This window comes from Sprattus sprattus (genome assembly GCF_963457725.1).
Source record: "Sprattus sprattus genome assembly, contig: scaffold_139, whole genome shotgun sequence".
In the NCBI taxonomy this organism is placed as follows: domain Eukaryota; kingdom Metazoa; phylum Chordata; class Actinopteri; order Clupeiformes; family Clupeidae; genus Sprattus; species Sprattus sprattus.
Window position 1 is genome coordinate 36,944 of NW_027666844.1, and position 10,557 is coordinate 47,500.

The window sequence follows — 10,557 nt, forward strand, 5'->3', positions numbered from 1 at the left end:
GTGGCTAGTGGTCAGGAGAGGTGTGTGTGTATCTGTGTGGCTAGTGACCAGGAGAGGTGTGTGTATCTGTGTGGCTAGTGACCAGGACAGGTGTGTGTATCTGTGTGGCTAGTGGCCAGGAGAGGTGTGTGTATCTGTGTGGCTAGTGACCAGGACAGGTGTGTGTATCTGTGTGGCTAGTGGCCAGGAGAGGTGTGTGTGTATCTGTGTGGCTAGTGGTCAGGAGAGGTGTGTGTGTATCTGTGTGGCTAGTGACCAGGACAGGTGTGTGTATCTGTGTGGCTAGTGGCCAGGACAGGTGTGTGTATCTGTGTGGCTAGTGGTCAGGAGAGGTGTGTGTATCTGTGTGGCTAGTGGCCAGGAGAGGTGTGTGTATCTGTGTGGCTAGTGACCAGGACAGTTGTGTGTATCTGTTTGGCTAGTGGCCAGGAGAGGTGTGTGTATCTGTCTGGCTAGTGGTCAGGAGAGGTGTGTGTATCTGTGTGGCTAGTGGCCAGGAGAGGTGTGTGTATCTGTGTGGCTAGTGACCAGGACAGGTGTGTGTGTGTATCTGTGTGGCTAGGGGCTAGGACAGGTGTGTGTATCTGTGTGGCTAGTGGCCAGGAGAGGTGTGTGTATCTGTGTGGCTAGTGGTCAGGACAGGTGTGTGTATCTGTGTGGCTAGTGGTCAGGACAGGTGTGTGTATCTGTGTGGCTAGTGGCCAGGAGAGGTGTGTGTATCTGTGTGGCTAGTGGCCAGGACAGGTGTGTGTATCTGTGTGGCTAGTGACCAGGAGAGGTTTGTGTATCTGTGTGGCTAGTGGCCAGGAGAGGTGTGTGTATCTGTGTGGCTAGTGCACAGGACAGGTGTGTGTATCTGTGTGGCTAGTGGTCAGGACAGGTGTGTGTATTGTCACGGCTTTGCCTGGCTCCTCCTCCTCTGTGTGCTTCATCTATCTCATCCAGGTGAGCGGGGCGCAGGTGTTGGGTGTTGCCCTAATTGCTTCCCGGTCGGGACCATAAAAGCGCGTCAGATGAGACTAGAGGAGGCCGCCGCTGTTTCGTCTCTCCCGCACCGACTTTGTTTTGCTTATTCACTTCACCTCACAATACTGATTGCTGACACTTTTATTTTCCAATTACTACTTCAATACTGACTTTACTTAAACCATTCTGTTCAGTTTGATTTACTTTAATAAATATAATAGATACATCGTTCCTGAAAGTGTGGCATTCCCGTCTCTGTTCCATGCCCTGAGCCAGGCTTGTAACAGAATTGGGGTTCTCGTTCGGGATTTTGAACCAGTGATTGGTAAATATGCGGTTTCTTTTGCATTCCTCAATTGATTTTGAGTAGTTTAGGTTCGTTGTAAAACGCACTAAGGATTGTAGGCCGTTTGGTTAACGTGTCTACATTTGTAAACTGTATTCGGATCCTGCGGTGATCCGGCGCAGTGAGTTTGATTGGGAAACAAACGCATTACCGATTATTGGGAAAGTCACACACCGATTAGTTTTGATTTAGTGATTGGGTTGTGTTACGTCGCTGCGGGAGACGAAGAGAAAATTTGGTTTTTGGTGCCTGGAGTTGTTTAAATACAGCCAGGTTGGCGGTGGTCCTTTGTTGGGTAAGTGCGGGCCTTCGCTGTGTTTGCAGGACAAAATGTGTCAATTGAATTGATGGTGTAGCCATCTGAGCTTTGCAAACCCCTGCATTAAACTTGTTTGTTGTTTTGTTTGTTATTTTAGTTATTTGTTTTTGTGCTATATCCTGGGCGGAGGGCACAGTCGTGGATGTCTGCTTTAACGGCATTTTGTCGGGGAAGTTAGGCGCCACTGATATCGTGACTAAAAATCTCTGTTCGTGGGGTATGCATGAAGTGGATCGAGGTTTTGTGCAGGGCAGCTCCGTGTGTTTTGTCTTGTAGCTGTAGTGGTGGCCGCACTTAGGCTAACATTGTTAGAAGTAGAATAAACTCAATTTGGTTTAGTGGGTAAACAAGGTGGCTGATTTCAGTAATGAATGGATACTGTGGATGAGTTTCTCGCTGCTCCATCAGATCCGGTTGTTGATAAATTGACTAAGGAGCAGTTGCGAAAAGTTTGTGAACATTATAATTTTGAGTTGGGTTTGAGAAAAGGAGCAAAGTTGGCGCTGATAAGGAAGGCTGTAAAATCTAAATTGGCTGAAAGAAAAGTTCTCCCATCAATAGCTTCAATGGAGGATTTGGAGCCTGAAGGTGCTTCAACACTTCTTGCAGCAGGGGGTGAGTCTCGCAGTAATTCTGGTCTTACGTTTGAGCAACAAAAAGAGTTGTTAGAGATGCAACAAAGAGATAGGGAAGCTGAACGTGAGGCAGAACGTAGAGAGAAAGAAGCTGAACGTAGAGAGAAAGAAGCTGAACGTGAGGCAGAACGTAGAGAGAAAGAAGCTGAACGTAGAGAGAAAGAAGCTGAACGTAGAGAGAAAGAAGCTGAACGTGAGGCAGAACGTAGAGAGAAAGAAGCTGAACGTAGAGAGAAAGAAGCTGAACGTAGAGAGAAAGAAGCTGAACGTGAGGCAGAACGTAGAGAGAAAGAAGCTGAACGTAGAGAGAAAGAAGCTGAACGTAGAGAGAAAGAAGCTGAACGTGAGGCAGAACGTAGAGAGAAAGAAGCTGAACGTAGAGAGAAAGAAGTTGAACGTGAGGCAGAACGTAGAGAGAAAGAAGCTGAACGTGAGGCAGAACGTAGAGAGAAAGAAGCTGAGCGTCAACTTGAATACGATAAGATTAAGACTGAGAGAGAAATTGCATTAGAACGGTTGAAGTTGATTGCAGAGGGAAAAATTACAGGTGACATCGGTGGCGCTGTTCCGACTGGGCCAGCGCGCACCCCTGATATCTCTAATATGACCAGATTGCTTCCCAAATTTAATGAGAAGGATCTGGACGTGTTCTTTTCACTCTTTGAAAGTGTGGCAGATGATCGGGGTTGGAGTGATTCTGAACGAACATTGTTGCTCCAGGGCGTTCTAGTTGGAAAAGCGCAGGAGGCGTTTATTGCTTTGTCGGTGCCTGAAAGAAAGATTTATAAGAACGTGAAAGATGCTGTGCTGAAAAGATACGAGTTAGTTCCAGAAGCATATAGACTGCGATTTCGTAACTGGAAGAAGGGAGAAAAACAGCATTATACGGAGGTAGCAAGAGAGCTTAATGGTCATTTCACTCGTTGGTGCGCTGCAGTAGGCGTTGCTACCTTTGAAGAGCTGTGCAATTTGATTGTTTTGGAGCAATTTAGAAACATCCTCCCCGAGCGAATCGCACTATATATAAATGAGCGGAAGGTAACAACAGCAACCGATGCTGCAGTTTTATGTGATGAATATGTTTTGACGCACAGGCATAATCCTAAAGAATACAATCCAGGTAAGGGCTACCGCGAGCAGCGTTCTGGTCGTTTCAGTGAACGTTCGGGGTTTTCTGATTCTCCTACTTATCACTCTGTTGTGAGAGAACAGTTTCGTGGTAGGGCAGAACCCAGTGTCTGTCATTACTGTTCAGAAAAGGGGCATTGGAAGAATGAATGTCCAGTTTTGAAAGGCAGAGGCCAGAGGAGCAAACCAGGCGCGGCGAGACCTGTTGCGTTGGCTGTTTCTGGTGTGCGCGCAAAATCTGCAATCGTTCACTCCGAGATTAGGTCTAAACCTGGAGTGGGCGTGGCCTCATCTAATTTGTCTGCTGACAGCCTTGTTGGATCTAGCCAGAATAGTCGTTCTGATGTAATGAAGCCAGATGTTAATGATTACTCTCCTTTCATTACAGATGGTTTTGTATCATTGGTGGGCAGTTCTGAAAAGGTGTCAGTTAGGATTCTCAGAGACACAGGGGCATCAGAATCTTTTCTTCTAGAGTCTGTTTTGCCTTTTTCTAGTGATTCCAGCATTGGTAATGTTCTAGTAAGAGGAATTGGGTTGCAGGTTGTAACTGTTCCTCTGCATAGAATTGAGCTACAGTCAGACCTGGTGCAGGGTGAGGTAGTCATGGCTGTGCGCCCTTCATTGCCTGTAGATGGCGTGCATCTCATTTTAGGTAACAACTTGGCTGGAGAGCGTGTCTGGCGTGACGTACCGCCACCTGTGGTGGTTAGGAGTGTTCCATCTATTCCATCAGGTGCTGATAGTAGCCTGCAGAGCTTACCTGAGGTATTCACTGCATGTGCAGTAACACGTGCCATGAACCGTGCCTCTGGAGCTGAGGTTCTAGAGAATAGTAAGCCTGTTTTAAAGCCTATTGTTTTGCCAGATTTACCATCTTTGTCATTTAGTGATTTTGTTGTAGCTCAGAAGGAGGACTCGACATTGAGTGAACTGTTTGCTGGGGTTTGTCCTGCTGAGGAGCTACATAGTGCAGCAAGGGGTTATTTTGTGCAGGATGGGTTGTTGGTCCGTAAGTGGACGCCTCAGACTAATGATGTGTTTGAGGATCCTGTTTTCCAGATAGTAGTACCTGTGAAGTTTAGAGACTTGGTTCTACAGACAGGCCATGGTGATGTAGCAGGCCATTTGGGTGTGCGCAAGACGTATGACAGACTTATGAAGTACTTCTATTGGCCTTGCCTAAAGAAGGATGTGGCATGCTTCATTAAGACTTGTCATACGTGTCAGTTAACTGGAAAGCCTAATCAGGTGATCAAGCCAGCTCCGCTTTACCCTATTCCAGCTTTGGGGAGCCCATTTGAGCATTTGCTAATTGATTGTGTTGGACCTTTGCCTCCATCTAAGTCAGGGTGTGTGTACCTTCTGACTGTGATGTGTCAGTCCACCCGGTACCCCGCTGCCTATGCGTTACGTACAATCTCTACTAAGTCTGTGGTGAAGGCTCTCTCTCAGTTCATCTCAATCTTTGGCATCCCTCAGACTATTCAGAGTGACAGGGGCTCTAATTTTACATCACGTATGTTTGCAGAAGTGCTTGAGCAGCTGCGTGTAAAACATCAGCTTAGTAGTGCTTATCACGCCCAGAGCCAAGGCGCTCTGGAGCGTTTTCACCAGACGCTCAAGTCACTGCTTAGGGGTTACTGTGTTCAGCTCAATAAAGACTGGGAGGAAGGTCTTCCGTGGTTATTGCTTGCAGCACGTGAGGTAACACAGGAGAGCACAGGTTTCTCACCTAATGATTTGGTGTTCGGCCATAGAGTTTGTGGGCCTTTAGCTGTCTTGCAGGATGAGCTGAAGTGTCCTGAGAGTCCCACTAATTTGTTGGAGTATGTAAACGGTTTCCGTCGGAAATTGTTTTTGGCTTGCGAGATGGCTACAGAGAATCTGACCAAGGCTCAAGAGAAAATGAAGAGTTTGTATGACCGCCGGTCTGAGTCGAGGGTGTTCAGTCCTGGAGATCAGGTTCTGGCATTGTTGCCAATAGCTGGTTCCCCCTTCCTTGCTAAATACACGGGTCCTTACACAGTGGTTCGGAAGGTGTCAGACCTGAACTATCTAGTTTCGACTCCTGACCGTAGGCGTAATACGCAACTCTGTCACATTAACCTTTTGAAGCCCTACTACACCAGGTCTCCAGTTTCTGGGGCAGCAGAGACTGGTGACCAGGTTCAGTCAGTTGCTTTGGTTGCAGTTTCAGGGATGTCCAGCTTCTCTCCCCACATGGTGGCAGCATGTGGTGAGGAGGATGTGGTAAGCCCAGATGACTGCGTGCTCCAGCCTCGGTTGAGGAACTCCGAGAAGTTGTCCGACCTGGACACACTACTTGGGCATTTGTCCAAGGGGAGGGCATCAGAGGTTGAGTCTTTGATTTTTGACTTCCCTGCTTTGTTTTCAGATACACCTTCGTGCACTCATCTTATCGAGCACGACATTGATGTGGGTGATGCTTCACCGATAAGACAGAGGTTCTATCGGGTGTCACCAGAGAAACAGCAGCACCTAGAGGCAGAGGTGAAGTATCTTTTGGATAATGGTTTGGCAGGACCCTCTTATTCCAGTTGGGCTTCACCTTGCATTCTAGTTAATAAACCTGACGGGTCGTATAGATTCTGTACCGATTATCGGAAGCTAAATAACATCACAAAGCCAGATTCTTTTCCGCTCCCCAGGGTTGAGGATTGTGTTGACCGGGTAGGATCAGCCCGGTTTGTAAGTAAATTTGATTTACTTAAAGGCTATTACCAGGTCCCTTTGTCACCTCGGGCTCAGGAGGTTTCGGCCTTCATAACACCGTCTGGCCTGTATTCCTACTCCGTTATGAGCTTTGGATTACGAAATGCCCCCGCCACATTCCAGCGACTTATGAACGGCGTAGTCTCTGGTTTACAGGGATGCGCTGTTTATTTGGATGATGTGGTTGTGTATAGTGACGGATGGACCGAACATCTTGAGCGTATCCGGGCCCTCTTAACGCGGCTAGTTGAAGCTCGACTCACTGTCAATCTCGCTAAGTGCGAGTTTGCCCAGGCGACAGTTGTTTATTTAGGGAAGGTTGTTGGGCAAGGCCAGGTGAGGCCTGTGCATGCGAAGGTGGTGGCTATCGATAACTTCCCTGTTCCCGCTACCAAATCTGAGCTCAGACGCTTCCTAGGAATGGTTGGATATTATCGTAGCTTTTGTGTGAACTTTTCCACTGTCGTTGCCCCATTGACTGACCTTCTAAAGGGCCGGGTTAAATTTGAGTGGACTGAAAATTGTCAAGCCGCCTTCGAGAATGTGAAGTTGTTGTTAACCTCTGCTCCGGTGTTAATGGCTCCCCGCATGGACCAGTCATTTGAGATGCAGGTCGACGCTAGCCACGTTGGTGCTGGGGCCATACTCCTGCAGAGGGATGAGCAAGGGGTAGACCGGCCTGTGTGTTTCTTTTCTAAGAAGTTTAACCGTCATCAGTTAAATTACTCTACTATTGAGAAAGAAACACTGGCTTTAATATGGGGGTTACAACACTTTGATGTTTATTTAAGTGGGGGCGCTGTTCCTGTTACCATTTATTCAGATCACAATCCCCTGACCTTCTTGCATTCTTTGAAGAGCCCAAGTCAGCGCCTTATGCGCTGGGTGTTGTTTTTACAGCCATATAGCATACTGATCCGGCACATTCGGGGTGTGGACAACATCATAGCTGATGCCTTGTCCCGTGCCCCGTGTGAGCCGGAGTGAGCCATTGTCTTGTTCTCTCTATTTCTTTCTTGTATTTCATCTCCTCTCTCTCTGCCTAGTCTCCTTAAAATTTGGCTTTCCAGGTACCGGGATTTGCTGGAGCATTGGGTTCGAGGGAGGGTGGTTTGAATTGCTGGGAAGGGATTGAGTGGATGGGGCCAGCTGACCTCAAGAGATCCATTTTTCATCTGCTTTGACGGCTTGGATGATGTGTCCAAGCCATGACCCCTAGACGAAGTTGAGTATTTCTAACATTTGATTATTTGTTCATATTTAAAATAATAATACTATTTATTATTGAGATGTATGTTAGGAAGTTGTTATTTGTTTCGCTGTTTGGGTGCTCGGGGAGGGGTGAGCAAGTTTACAGAGTCTCTCTTTGAGAGGCCTCTGTTGTAAGGGGGGAGGTGTCACGGCTTTGCCTGGCTCCTCCTCCTCTGTGTGCTTCATCTATCTCATCCAGGTGAGCGGGGCGCAGGTGTTGGGTGTTGCCCTAATTGCTTCCCGGTCGGGACCATAAAAGCGCGTCAGATGAGACTAGAGGAGGCCGCCGCTGTTTCGTCTCTCCCGCACCGACTTTGTTTTGCTTATTCACTTCACCTCACAATACTGATTGCTGACACTTTTATTTTCCAATTACTACTTCAATACTGACTTTACTTAAACCATTCTGTTCAGTTTGATTTACTTTAATAAATATAATATATACATCGTTCCTGAAAGTGTGGCATTCCCGTCTCTGTTCCATGCCCTGAGCCAGGCTTGTAACAGTATCTGTGTGGCTAGTGGCCAGGAGAGGTGTGTGTATCTGTGTGGCTAGTGGTCAGGACAGGTGTGTGTATCTGTGTGGCTAGTGGTCAGGACAGGTGTGTGTATCTCTGTGGCTAGTGGCCAGGAGAGGTGTGTGTATCTGTGTGGCTAGTGGCCAGGACAGGTGTGTGTATCTGTGTGGCTAGTGGCCAGGAGAGGTGTGTGTATCTGTGTGGCTAGTGGCCAGGACAGGTGTGTGTATCTGTGTGGCTAGTGACCAGGAGAGGTGTGTGTATCTGTGTGGCTAGTGGCCAGGACAGGTGTGTGTATCTGTGTGGCTAGTGCACAGGACAGGTGTGTGTATCTGTGTGGCTAGTGGCCAGGACAGGTGTGTGTATCTGTGTGGCAAGTGGCCAGGAGAGGTGTGTGTATCTGTGTGGCTAGTGGCCAGGAGAGGTGTGTGTATCTGTGTGGCTAGTGACCAGGAGAGGTGTGTGTATCTGTGTGGCTAGTGACCAGGAGAGGTGTGTGTATCTGTGTGGCTAGTGACCAGGAGAGGTGTGTGTATCTGTGTGACCAGGAGAGGTGTGTGTGTGTATCTGTGTGGCTAGTGCACAGGACAGGTGTGTGTATCTGTGTGGCTAGTGGGCAGGACAGGTGTGTGTATCTGTGTGGCTAGTGGGCAGGACAGGTGTGTGTATCTGTGTGGCTAGTGGCCAGGAGAGGTGTATGTATCTGTGTGGCTAGTGACCAGGAGAGGTGTGTGTATCTGTGTGACCAGGACAGGTGTGTGTATCTGTGTGGCTAGTGACCAGGAGAGGTGTGTGTATCTGTGTGGCTAGTGGCCAGGAGAGGTGTGTGTATCTGTGTGGCTAGTGGTCAGGACAGGTGTGTGTATCTGTGTGGCTAGTGACCAGGAGAGGTGTGTGTATCTGTGTGGCTAGTGACCAGGAGAGGTGTGTGTGTGTATCTGTGTGGCTAGTGGCCAGGAGAGGTGTGTGTATCTGTGTGGCTAGTGGCCAGGACAGGTGTGTGTATCTGTGTGGCTAGTGCACAGGACAGGTGTGTGTATCTGTGTGGCTAGTGGCCAGGACAGGTGTGTGTATCTGTGTGGCTAGTGGCCAGGAGAGGTGTGTGTATCTGTGTGGCTAGTGGCCAGGAGAGGTGTGTGTATCTGTGTGGCTAGTGACCAGGAGAGGTGTGTGTATCTGTGTTGCTAGTGACCAGGAGAGGTGTGTGTGTGTATCTGTGTGGCTAGTGCACAGGACAGGTGTGTGTATCTGTGTGGCTAGTGCACAGGACAGGTGTGTGTATCTGTGTGGCTAGTGGCCAGGACAGGTGTGTGTATCTGTGTGGCTAGTGGCCAGGAGAGGTGTGTGTATCTGTGTGGCTAGTGGCCAGGAGAGGTGTGTGTATCTGTGTGGCTAGTGACCAGGAGAGGTGTGTGTATCTGTGTGGCTAGTGGCCAGGAGAGGTGTGTGTATCTGTGTGGCTAGTGGTCAGGAGAGGTGAGTGTATCTGTGTGGCTAGTGGTCAGGACAGGTGTGTGTATCTGTGTGGCTAGTGACCAGGAGAGGTGTGTGTATCTGTGTGGCTAGTGGTCAGGAGAGGTGTGTGTATCTGTGTGGCTAGTGACCAGGAGAGGTGTGTGTATCTGTGTGGCTAGTGCACAGGACAGGTGTGTGTATCTGTGTGGCTAGTGACCAGGAGAGGTGTGTGTGTGTATCTGTGTGGCTAGTGCACAGGACAGGTGTGTGTATCTGTGTGGTTAGTGGCCAGGACAGGTGTGTGTATCTGTGGGGCTAGTGGGCAGGACAGGTGTGTGTATCTGTGTGGCTAGTGGCCAGGAGAGGTGTGTGTATCTGTGTGGCTAGTGACCAGGAGAGGTGTGTGTATCTGTGTGGCTAGTGGCCAGGAGAGGTGTGTGTATCTGTGTGGCTAGTGCACAGGACAGGTGTGTGTATCTGTGTGGCTAGTGGCCAGGACAGGTGTGTGTATCTGTGTGGCTAGTGGGCAGGACAGGTGTGTGTATCTGTGTGGCTAGTGGCCAGGAGAGGTGTGTGTATCTGTGTGGCTAGTGACCAGGAGAGGTGTGTGCATCTGTGTGACCAGGACAGGTGTGTGTATCTGTGTGGCTAGTGACCAGGAGAGGTGTGTGTATCTGTGTGGCTAGTGGCCAGGAGAGGTGTGTGTATCTGTGTGGCTAGTGGTCAGGACAGGTGTGTGTATCTGTGTGTATCTATCCAAATACACAGAGGGCCGAAATAAAAAAAAATGGTTGTAAGTCGACAGTGGGGCAAGCGCTCCCTAAATTGACGTATGCTACCAACGCGGGGACAGTGCATTGTGGGACTTTGCAGATGGATACTTTAGGAATCCTAAGGGAAAATTAGGCAAACCAAATAAAATGTCACCGTTGCTCATTCAAATCAATGGAACTATTTGCAACGTTCTGAGGAGCTGGCGGGCCAGGCTAAATGGCTTGTCGGGCCTGATCAGGCCCTCGGGCCTTGAGTTTGACACATGTGGTGTAGGTCATTACGATTTCGAATCTACCGTTAATTCAACTCAAGCCATCTGTCCATCATTGTATAAAGCCCGCCCTGACAATTTGATTGGCTAGATCCGTTTCGGATCTGTGATCATTTCTCCCCAACGGAGCAGTGCCAGACCGAACTTCCAGACCAAAA

At 48.7% G+C, this 10,557-nt stretch overlaps 1 protein-coding gene across 1 annotated transcript in view; it reads left to right on the plus strand.

The window, feature by feature from the left end:
- Positions 1–5,266: 5,266 nt before the first annotated feature.
- The window catches only part of LOC308382595 (protein NLRC3-like), a gene marked incomplete at both ends in the record, with an annotated part of 16,362 nt that continues 11,071 nt past the window's right edge, over positions 5,267–10,557 (plus strand). Inside the window, 2 exons of the mRNA XM_080860990.1 lie at positions 5,267–5,908; positions 7,031–7,113. Of these exons, the coding sequence (XP_080717116.1) occupies positions 5,267–5,908; positions 7,031–7,113 (725 nt within the window). The remainder of the gene's footprint in view (positions 5,909–7,030; positions 7,114–10,557) is intronic.